The 12,370-nt window shown below is 44.9% G+C and overlaps 1 protein-coding gene across 4 annotated transcripts in view; it reads left to right on the forward strand.

The window, feature by feature from the left end:
• Nucleotides 1-12,370, forward strand: part of EFHB (EF-hand domain family member B) — a 39,800-nt gene that overhangs the window by 25,979 nt on the left and 1,451 nt on the right. For 3 of the 4 annotated variants that reach the window (XM_083188759.1, XM_083188761.1, XM_083188760.1), the window contains 6 exons: nt 645-707; nt 1,458-1,601; nt 1,849-2,029; nt 3,671-3,781; nt 5,812-5,941; nt 9,295-9,378. In XM_083188759.1, the coding sequence (XP_083044885.1) occupies nt 645-707; nt 1,458-1,601; nt 1,849-2,029; nt 3,671-3,781; nt 5,812-5,941; nt 9,295-9,378 (713 nt within the window). Of the gene's footprint in view, nt 1-644; nt 708-1,457; nt 1,602-1,848; nt 2,030-3,670; nt 3,782-5,811; nt 5,942-9,294; nt 9,430-12,370 lie in introns of all 4 variants that reach the window. The other variant, XM_083188762.1, reaches the window with a different exon arrangement.

Genomic DNA, 12,370 nt, shown 5'->3' on the forward strand with positions numbered 1-12,370 from the left:
AGAATAAGGGCCAATGTGTGGTCCTAGCCAGATTGGGGCTTAGTAAAGCAAAACAAATGCTTAATTACTTAACTATTTTTTAATAATTTATATTATCTAAAATGTTTGGTGGTATGATATTCATTTAGGATTTTATTCAAGGTAATAGTTAATGTTACACGGCATTACAGGTGTATACTGGTTAAGTCACCAGGACAAACCAGTTTTGTGTGAAGCCAAATGATAATCCAGCCGGATAAAATCTACTCGTGTAAGGCAGGAACTATATAAACCTTAACAGTAAATTGTTACTCAAGTAGGAGTGAGCTTACATTTAAAAAAAGGCTATTCACCACTGAATATGGATTGCATATAATAAAACTGAGTAGTATTATGACATAGCTGTGATATGTCTGCATACAATATTATGATGGTGTGGTCTCTAACCCCTAAACCCAGCTTTAGTCATGTAGCAAGGCAATTTTGAAGGTACAGAAACAGTTTTGATGCATTTTGCTAAGTTTAACATAACTTTATAAATGTATATATTTACCTCGGTTGGATGAAATAATATTGTAGAGCAGAGTGAGCAGATAACAAAATACCAAACAGTTTGACATTTGCAAGTCATGATATACACAGTACGTTACTTTTTTCTGTTGTAGGCTGGGAAGCTATTTTCTAGTGGAGAGAGAGCTTCAAGCTGTGTTGCGGAAGTCCCCCCCACGGTAAGTCATTTACCATTTGAACCGCTTCTTTACGGGTTTAAACAAGAATAAAAATGACTTCTTGTTTTGTTATAAAGGCATTGTATTTATGCAGTTTTTTTTTTTTTTTAAATCCATCTATTCACTTTATAAATATTTTTATATTTTATCTATTTGGTGCACCATACAGAGACGATAAACAAAACCATCATTTTAGGCAAATGGGTTTAACCAAGCAGAATAGGTGCTTATTATACCAAGAAGATGTGAAATCTGGACCCCTTTTAGAACCAATAAGGTGGTCAGGGGTAAAGTTACCAGATAGACATTTATTTAAAGTGAAAATAAAATACATAAAGGGGGGAATTCTGGTCCGCACGCAATGCTGTGAAATTTTGGCAAAACATCCGTTCGCAGCTTATGGGCTGACCATCGAATGATGTGGAAGGTACAAGAATATCTAAGTGACTCTCAGGTCCCTTAGATATGCATGCACCCTCAACAGGATCAGGGCGGGCAGCTGAGATCCGGTGACGTCAGTTGCCAGCCCCCCGAACCCGCGTCACTGGGTGATTTGCACGTCGCTGGGCGAGTGCCTGACCCTAAACCCCAAACCCTGTACTTACTGGATGTGTTGGGATTCTGATTGTGGGGCTCCCCTAAAAATATCAGATTTAAAAACTTTCTGCATATCCCGCTATTACTAAATTCACAGTGGTGTTTCTAAGAATCCGTATTTCATTATCCTCCTCTCTTTACTTCCTTTTACAGCCTACTACCCCACCTGTTGTACAAAAATTTCTTAATACGAGGCGGCCAAATCCAGGTGTTCAAACTGTGTTCTATGGCAAAGCAAATGATCCTGACGTTGCAAGTTCCATGACTCATGGTGTGAGCTCACGCCCTATGCTAAGTGTAAGTGCAAGCAGTTAATTGTGCAGTACATACAGAAGTTCATTCTCAACGTTGTATAAAAATGTTATTGTTATTTTGAATTGCAGTTAAAATTTGTGCATGAGTGTCTTGTTTCTTAGCAGCGACAGCACTGTATTGTGTTAGCTCATCTGCATTTCAGCTTTTATTATCCAGTATGGATCTTGTGTTATCACTTTGTAATAAGTTTTACGATTTTAAAGTTTTGCTCCCTTTTTTCCCAAACTAGGCTGCCTCATTAATTAATGTACCATCAAATACTTTGTTTCGGCAAAAGCTAATTGAGAGGAGAGAATCCTTATATTCTAGTCACAGACAAGCTCCCCTGGGGAAATCATGTGATCCAACAGGGGCATTGCCGGCTACCATGGATCTCCGAGAAACTACATTTGGGAGAAAATATCAAAGTGGTTAGTAAATGATGGTTTTATTATTTCAGTTGTGTATTAACAGAAAATCTCTAACCACTTTATAATGAGCATGATTTTATTCATAATAAATGATGTTTTCATTTTAGGACTATGGGCCTGATTCAAGCCATAAATGCCACCCGCCGCCTGGTCGAATGCCCACCCCCCACTGCCCCCTCGGTACCATGGGAGGGGATGTGCACATGAACACATCCCCTCGCATGCTGCTGAAGGGAAGAGAAATCAGTCGATGGTCACTGACTATCAAATGATTTCGATAATAAAAGTCAGTCTATACTGACTTTTATTTCCAACACTGTGACGTCAGCCATCTGCCCCAAACACCACCATAACATATAGCTTAAATATACAATTTTAAAGTGCACAATGCAGAAGCAGCAAAATATCCATAGCAATGTAGTGCTCATCCAACATGCATGGTAAAAGCATGGGCTTGTGTAGTAATACTCTGCATGCTCAGAGTGACGTCGGCGTCCATGGGGCATGCTGGGAGGGATCCCACACAGCGCTGCCGAGAGAAGCCTATAGGGGTCAATTCAATTATGTGTGAGTTAGGTCATGTGAGCCAATCTCTTTGGGAACAGATTGCGATTTTTACAGTTTTTCGCAAAAAACGACCAAATTCGCACATTTTCTGAAAATCTTAGGATGTGAATTGATCTAAAATTCACATTTTGCCACGAAAATCGCACATTTTAACCTGACGATTTTGAGCCCCGGGCTCAAAGAGTTGGTCCTGAAAAATCACGGGGTAAATTAAATAGGGGTCCCCTGGATTTGTTAAAACCAGCACCAGGATCAAGGGCCGGTCCTGGTTCCTAAAATACGGGGGACAAAATGAGTGGGGGTCCGCCGTATTTCAAGAACCAGCACCGGGCCCAACCAGCGAGCAACCTCCAATCCCTCCAGGTAGCAGCCGCCTCCAACAACCGCACCCCTCTCCATCCGCAGACAGAGCTGGATCTGCTCTCCAATCACAGCAGCCCCTGTCTATGAAGCACCTCTAGAAGTGCCACTTTTGGCATTGTTTTTAATGGGCTTTTTTATGGCATTGTTTTTAATGGGCTAAGCCCAGGGTTTAGCCTCGCCCCCAATCCCACCCCCTTGGCGCTTCATACCCTTGCAGTTGTTAGTGGGGTATATTCTTTGTATTATTTTAACAGAATGATGGGGAAGCACTGCCCCCCCTGACTGCTATTGACACCACACCTGCGCCTTTGTACACAGCAGTGATGCAAAAATATGGATACGAAACTGGAGGTTATTGTATAAAGATGCCAACTGCAAGCTTTTATGATCAGCTGCTGCGTCTAAGGATACAGCGTCAGATCAACTTCATGAACATTGGTCATCTGAGTTACTCATGAGCCAGGGAAGATGCAACCCCTGGAGTAGTTACTGAATATGGCCCGGTGTCTGATCAGTGCCTGGTTCCTAGTTACGGATCCGTCAAACTGTTTTCAGACAGACTAGGTAGAAGCATCTTAAATCTGTTTTAACATTAATGCCATTATGAAGTCAGAATTTATCTGCTATACTTATTTAACAACTATTGTTTAACTGTCATAGTATTAAAATCTAAATTAATGAAAGAAAATCTTCCTCTTGTTTTGCATTTAGGTTTATCAGCTTCTGATCTTATTAATCCTCCTAAATCCTTGCAAGAAATATGTGAAGATTCATGCCAAGGACACAAGAATTACATTATTTCACATAATGATTACGATGTTGGTGAGTATGTTATATATTTTGCAACTAGGTTATTCAAGAAAGTAAATCCAACAGAAGATTATTTATTTCTGTATTGGTATAATTACAATGAATTTTGAAAATATTTATATTATATTTTAGTGAATAGGAAAACTTCAGGTTACCAAATAAAATTGTTTTACCTATTCATGCTTTCAATATAGTTATATTATCAGACATTTATATATATTTTTAATCTATTGTTTAATTTAGTGCATGGGAACAAATACACATTCTGTATACTAAAAGGCTAATGCTGCTCCTCACCTCAATGTGGGGAATTCAACAATTTTATTACATAAGGAATACGAATGCATTTAATAAGTTAATTTAATATTCTACCATATTAAATAACCCCCCCCCCCCAAAAAAAAAAAAATATTGGAAATCAAGACCAATTCTGAAAATTCTCCCTCCTCCTCCTCAAAAAGAAAAGTACCAAAAATTAGTCCTCGTATATGTAGGGTAACCCGGTCAAATGACTCAACATCCCTTAGAGCTATTTCACACACTCCGGCTCCTGCTGGGTGGCGAAATCCCGCGCGGCCAAAAGCCGTGCCGTGCACAGTAATTGTTAATGGATACTATTGTGTCCATTCACACGGGACGGCCACGGCCCGGCCGCTCGGTTGCAGCCGGATCCCACCACTGGAGGGGACGGCTGCCGGGCTGTGGCCATCCCCTCCATTCTAAACTGCTGTGTGCTGCACGGCTTCCTGGCCGTACGGGTTTTCACCGGCCGGCAGGACCCGGAGCATGTGAAATAGCCCTTAGGCTTCTTATGTCTTTTGCTGCCTCCTTTACTCTGGTGGATAGCTCCTGCCTTCTGCTGTGAGGAGAGATCTCACCCCTGTGATTGGTGGATGTCCAGAGCCTTCCAATAATCAGCTACATAGCAGCACATCCAGGATAATGCTATGTGTATATGCCTGCTCTGTCAGGAACACTGGCAGAAGATGCTGATGGGTTATGATGATTTTGTGTGCATCAGAGCAGCCAGGGAACATTCTCTGCATGTCACCTAGCCTTCAAACGTGTATGCAGCATACACCATCAGGCAGCTAGCAGCAAAACTGCTCCAAATGGTACCACCAGGAGCGGAAGCCCTCCCAGCCTTCCACTTAAAATTGAATAAGAAACCTAAAGAATAGTCTGTAAAGGCCTGTGATATTTCTTTAATTACACATAATACTACAGTATATTGATTTCTGGATGGTTTTAGTGGGTCATAAGCAGTCTGTAAAGAAAGCCTACAGTCTGCGTCATTTTTCTCCTTTACTTGCTGTCCTCATTCCAGATATCAACAGTGATATTATATCCTCACCCAGTGATGCCAAACTCTGTAGTCTGGTGATGCCTCAAACATAAAAATTAATTTACATTTAGCTACTAATATTTCCAATAGACAAATATTAAGGTGAATGAAAGTTAAATAAGCATAGTGTACTTTCCTTAGACTTAAAGGCCCATACACACTGGGCGACTTTGAGCTCAAAACAGCAGGTTTGGGTGGCTTTCAGCTCAAAGCCGCCCAGTGTGTATGCCCCGGCAATGAGCGGTGACCGCTGCTGCGCGCTCCCGCATAATCCCCGGGAAAGCCGCTCATCTGCTGGTAATACTAGCAGATGAGTGTCTTTGAGGACAGCTTTGCATAGCTCTGCACTATGCATGCCGTCCTTTCCCCGCTGTCAAGGGGAAAGCTGCTCAATGTTTATGCTCTGAGCTGCTTCCCTCCCAGCGATGAACGTGATCATCGCTGTCCATACCCGCTCTGCATAGTCGCCTAGTGTGTATGGACCTTTACTCACTTTATGAAGCATTTGTGTCACTCAAAGAAAGGGTAGAAAGTGTGAAAGTTCTTAAATTATATATACATCAGATTATTCAAAGAGGTAACAACAACTCTTATGTGTGCTACCCAAAATGAAATGGATAATTTCTCCTTATTTGTTCTAGTTAAGCGTTTTTTTTTTTCCCACTTTTAACTTGCTAACTGATTGCTTAAATCTTAGGTGAAATAAAAGACAGAAAGTATGATTGGTCAAATATAAAGAAGGACAGAAGGTTTGGAATGGAAACTCCCCATTTCAATGATGGCAGAAATGTTCAACGAACTTTAAGATGTCTTCATGAAACTAAAATGTAGGTTTCTTCTGTATCATTGCATTAAGTACATTGCAGCAACTGAGGTTGGGGTTATATACATTATTATTATTATTTTATTTTTGTAATATAAATTGTAAGAGATTTTAAGTATTATAATATACCAAATTGCTAAATAAACCACTGTACACTGCAAAACATTCTTTTTGGGGTATATATATTAGTAATCGAAAAGCCTCAGGTTTATGGAACAAAATAGTGATGGTTGTGTATGGGTTGACAGCTACAGTACTTGCAACTGGTAACCAGAACCAGGTCCGAACATGATTAACGCCCAGGTCAACTAATTTGTGTGGGCCCCTATCAATAAAACTACCCATTATGCACTTTATATCACATGACTCCCCCCCACATGAATACTATGCCACACAGTGCATAGTGTGCAGTGCTTGTATGTCCACACCCCAGAATACCACCCAGTGCTCACAGTATGCCACACTGTGCCCTCCTTATTACTATTATTACACTCAATGCTTTCCACGGTATTCCCCTCAAAGGGAGAAATTTACTAACAGGAATAATGTAAACAAACATTCTGTGCTCTACCAGTTAGTGGGAAAGGGATAGAAGCGATATGTTGTTTTTTTTCTTCTCGTGGATGCTACAGGGAAGGAAGCAGTCTGGTCCACCCCTTATGGACTCAGTGGCGTCACTAGGCAGGTGCGGGCCACACCTGGTGTCACCAGTCTCTAGGGTGACACCTGCAGAGGAGATGGAGCTGTGTCCCCAGCGGGACGCAGCTCCAGATAGCGCTGGGATCAAAGAACCGATCCCAGCGCTGACAGTCCGAGCGGGGGGGCGATGCTGCGGAGGAGAGAGGCGGCAATTTGAAATTGGCGCCTTTGTGGCCGCCAATGGAAAACGCCGCCCACGGTATTTAAACACTGGCGCCATTTGGGAGCCAATCACGGCTCCCTAATGGCAAGCCAATAGGAAACGGCTGCGGTGAGCCAATCAGAGCTCGCCGCGCCGTACTCTGCCCCGCCCCCGGCATCTGACGTCAGGAGGAAGCACCCACGCCGGCTGAAGATATAAGGCGGAGCTGGAGGAAGAGGACGGCGGCGACTGAGAGAAGAGCTCCGGCAGCCGCTGAAGAGGCCAGAAGACGCCGGGTTCAAGCCAGAAGATCTCCGACGCCTCCTGGAGGAAGAAAGGAAGCGGCGCCACCGTTGGCCAGGACAGGCCAGCGGCAGAAGAAAGAAGATGGCGGCCATCACCGGAGAGGCCAGCAGGGGTGGAAAGCAGAAGAGCTGACGAAGCTCCCCCCTGTGGCCTTTCCCAACCCCAGGTAGGCGGCCCTTGGGCCACCTACCCCTACCCTAGACCACCGGGTGTCGGGCACTACGCCCATGGGTACTTTCAGGCCCCTCTGGCCTGTGGGCGTTATAGTCGGGCCCTCTTGGCCTGGGGGCATATAATTGTTGGGCCCTCCTGGCCCTTTGTTTATCTGGTTGGGTCCTCCTGGCCCAAGGACTCCCCGGTGGCCCCACTAGGTCAGGCATTAGGCCCGTGGCTCCAATTAGCCAGGCACTAGGCCTGTGGCACCACAGCCGGGCGCTAGGCCCGAGGCCCCATAATTGGCATCACTGTGTGTGGCGTAATGGGCATCATGGTGTGCAGTGTAATAGGCATCACAGTGTGCAGTGTAATGGGCATCACAGTGTGTGGCGTATTGTGTAATTGGCATCACGGTGTGTTGTAATGGGCATCATGGTGCGCAGTGTAATTGGCATCACGGTGTACGGCATAATGGGCATCATGGTGTGTGGTGTAATGGGCATCACAGTGTGCGGCGTATTGTGTAATTGGCATCACAGTGTATGGTGTAATGGGCATCACGGTGTGTGGCGTTTTGTGTCATTGGCATCACGGTGTGTGGCGTTATCATGGGCATCATGGTGTGCGGCATATTGTGTAATTGGTGTGCGGTGTAATGGGCATCACAGTGTGCAGCGTATTGTGTCATTGGCATCACGGCGTGTGGCGTAATTAGGGGCATCATGGTGTGCAGTGTAATGGGCATCACGGTGTGCAGCGTATTGTCTAATTGACATTAAGGTGTGTAGCTTAATGGGCATCATGGTGTGCGGTGTGATGGGCATCACGGTGTGCGGCTTATTGTGTAATTGGCATCACTGTGTGCGGCATAATGTGTAATTGGCATTACGGATAAACAGTGTTTAATGATTTAAGTAGCCTGTAAAAATGCAGGGACTGATCTATCAATCAATTTATACAGCACTGCTATAATACTGGAAGATTGGAATAGGTGTGCTGACTCAATCTGCAAGCACACAGTACAATCACGGTACAGACCACGCCCCCTGCTGATAGGCCACGCCCCCTATTTTGTTTATTGAAAAAAAAATTGGGAGGGGGTGACACCATGAGTTACTACACCGGGTGACACCAACCCGAGTGACGCCACTGTATGGACTTACTACTGGAGAAGGGGACCAATGCCTACTGTACGTGTCAAGATACTCTAGGTAAGTATCACTATGTATGGGGTGTGTGTATGTAATAAAGTTATACTTTTCATGTGTGTGTGAATTTATTTGGCTATTGGTCCTGCTGTTGAACTAAGAGTCCCAGTGTGCCCATTAATGGTTGCGATTCTCCAAGTCCCAGTATGCGGCCCAGGCTTGCTGGAACTCATAGTTCCACAGCAAAACCCAATGGTTCATAAATCCTATTTTTACACTATGGCCCTGGGACATTGGGGACAGCCCCAGGCTTCAGCCTGGGCAGGGTTAATCCTGGAGGGGGGACCCCCTCATTGGGGGGGGGGGGGGGGGTTCCCACTCCCCCAGGGTCCTTGCATGGGCTGACTGGTCAGGGGGTTAATGCTTCGGCCTTGGGACCTTACATAATAACCCGGCATTGGTGGTATTTTAGGACCTTAGTAAATTTCACCCATAGCCTCCTGTTGTATTAATATTATGCTGCACAATACCCCCCAGTATGCCACACAATGCCCCCAGTATTAATGTTTTGTCACACAGTGCCCACACTATGCCACACAGTGTCTCCAGTATTGCTGCTTTAAAAAAAATGTCAGAGTTCGGATGGGAATCAGCGCCTCTGGCCAACTAGGGAATCATTACATCTGGCCAATATTCTTAAATTCCTACTAATACTGTTGGTCTATGGATTCCTCACACATGGCAGGATCAGGAAAATAAAGCAGAAATATATAATCAAGGCTTGAGCAACACTTTGCACACTTTAATACCTAATTTAGCTAATCAGCTACACAAGTGCCTAATAAAAATGTAATGATTTGTACAAAAAAAATGAAAATAAAAGTATATAAAAATGCTATTTTGCAGGAGGGAAGGAAGTAACATAGTTTCAAAGAGGTTTGATGACTTCCATGAACGAACACATTATCAACTTGGAAAAGTTCTGCACCCGTAAGTGCCGTCTAAGTTTAGTATCATGCTACAAATGAGGCTTAAATAAATGTAAGTTGGCTTCAGAAAGCTTATAGGTAAAAGTATATAATAGTATTTTTGTTAAATAAAGGGTACTTGTTTCCTGGCAGGGCGCCCAGTATGCATTTAGCGTACTGGGCTATTCTCCGTAGTGAAATCGCATCGCATCGGATCGCACAGCGTGTATAGTGCTGTGCTATGTGATACGATATCCATATTAAGTGCACATGAGTGCTTATACAATGAAATATCGCATCGGATCAGAGGGCACCATTGACAAGATGCCAGTGGCGTAAGTTCATACCAGGTGCCCGGAGGCGACAAAGATTTTAGTGCCCCCCCCCACACACACACACACACACACATACACCCAACTACACATACATAGCAATTGACCCCCAGATCTACAGACAGTACCTGCGACCCATAGATAGCATTGGTTACCCCCCCCCCCCCCCCCATACACTACAGATAGTATTGATGGCTCCCAGATCCTACAGAGAGCACCTGTGACCCCCAGACACTACAGATAGCATTACAGTCACACACATGCATGCATGCATGCATACATACATACATACATCTATGCATAATTAACTCACATATATAAATAGTCAAACACATGTATGCATACATATACAGTCACACCTACAGTATGCACACATTTATACAGTATAATAGTTACACACACACACACACACACACAGATATATACATAGATACAGTTACACTCACCATGCTGCCGAAGGTCCTTCCGTTTAGCCCCGCCCCCTTTTCGGACTGCTGCTCTGGAGCCTGCTAAGGGCTGTTTTAGAAAACTCTTGGGAGGCTGGGGAAGGGGCTGAGCTAAGATAACCAGCTCCAGCTCCTTCCTGATCTGGCTGCTGTAGAAAGTAGAAACTAAAGTAAACGGAGCTTCCAGCAGCAAGGGCTGCTAGGAGCTGTACGAGTTTACTTTCAGTTTCATCTCCTGCAGTCACAGTGTAGTGTGTCACCATGACCCGGCTGCTGCTGCTGCTGCAGGTCAGATTACTTGTCCTGTCATCCAATAGTTGTGGGCAGCGCTGGCTCCTTCTCTCCTCTCCTGTGACAACTGCAGCAGCGGGTGGTTACCGCTCACTGCAGAAGTCAGTCACAGGCTCTTGGTGTCGGCTCCTCTGTGCCCCCCCTAGTGGCTAACGCCCGGCGGCCAATGTCTCCATTGCCTCCGGGAGTTACGCCACTGCAAGATGCGATGCAATTAAATATTTCATAGTAGAAGCACCCATGCAATGAGATGTGATGTGTGCTTACTATGAGATGTCATTGGATGAGATGTGATGTGTGCTTAGTATGACATGTGATGGGTGCTTACAATTAAAAGCACCTATGCCATTGTTTAGCGTCACCTCCAGAAGCATGGTAAGCGCAGCGAGCCCCGCGAGAGGACGCAGATTACTTTACAGCATAGTACATATATAAAAAAAAAATTGTTGTGCAAAAAGCATTCTATTTTTAATCTAACAGAGCAATCAAATTTTTATACAAAAAATCCCTCTGAAAGTCCGTAGTGACGAAACGCGTTGGGGCATGGCCTGGCGTTGGTCGAGTTCAGTGAGTGTAACTGCCCCAAGAAGTGCTGTTTGTTACAGACATTGGGGCAGATGTATTAAGCTTTAACAAGAGATAAATCCAAGGGTGATAAGGATAGATAAATGTCCAGCCAATCACCTGCTAACTGCCATGTTACAGGCAGTGTTTAAAAAAGTCAGTAAGGAGCTGATTGGCTGGACGTTTATCTCTCCTTATCACCCTTGCATTTATCTCTTGTTACAGCTTATGCAGGGTCGGCGCCACTACTAGGCAGCTCTAGGCATTTGCCTAGGGCGCCGGCCACTGGAGGACGGCACTTGGGACGGAGCAGGTCACAGAGTGTACCCCCTTCCCACCCTGCTGGACCAAGGTGGCTATCCCCGGCGGCTTTGTGCAGGAACTCTCCCAGGCGGTGATTGACAGCGGGGGATCAGGAAGCGCTGCTGTGCTATGATGGTGCCATCGCACACACAGCGCGTGGGGACACTAAACTTGCGCTGTCTCACCATCATAGCAGAGCAGCACTTCCTGAGCCCCCGCTGTCAATTGCCGCCCAGGAGAATCTCTCCCCCTGGAGTGACCCGGCAGCGGCGGAGGACGCATCACCCCCCCCCCCCGGTGGGTGGGGGGCGGGTTAGTGTCGGAGCGCCTCCCCCCCCCCCCCACCTGGGGCATTGTGGTAGCTAGCACTGGCCCTGGGCTTATGACATCTGCCCCAATATTGCCTGTGCTGATATCATCTGCGGTTGTGTGAACCGCTACATGCGGTACGTTACATCCACTCCTGTATTCCAGCTTAGATTTTTAAAGATTAAACTGTTTTATCAAGTGATTATTGCACCATGGCGCGCTTATTTTTTCTGTTGTTCTAGATATATATATATATATATATATATATATATATATATAAAATAAAGAAAACGGGCACTTAATAGTGCAGATATCATAAAAAGTTGTTTAATCACATATAACACGCATACAGGTAATGGATCACTTTACCGATATTGGCGGCTCCAAGTGTCGCACATTAAAAGCATAAATGGTCAGTACACGGCGTCTGACAAGATGGAGATGGTTACACTCCTCGGGACTCCGACTTCCTTGACTGACGCTGAGCCACACCCCTTTTAATGTGCGGCACTGGAAGCCGCCAATCTCGGTAAAGTGATCCATTACCTGTATGCGTCTTTTATGTGATTAAACAACTTTTTATGATATCTGCACCATGAAGCGCTCATTTTCTTTATTTGCATAGATTTCTACCCTGATGGATTCAGGTACCTTAGGGGCTTGGAACAGAGCTGCCGGGTTCACTACACCTGAGCGCATACACAGAGCTTGTGTGAAAACAGCTGACTGGTATTTTGGGACTTGTAGTTCCATGGACTTCCATGTAGTT

This window comes from Crinia signifera, chromosome 5, assembly GCF_055691185.1.
Source record: "Crinia signifera chromosome 5, ASM5569118v1, whole genome shotgun sequence".
Taxonomy (NCBI): Eukaryota; Metazoa; Chordata; class Amphibia; order Anura; family Myobatrachidae; genus Crinia; species Crinia signifera.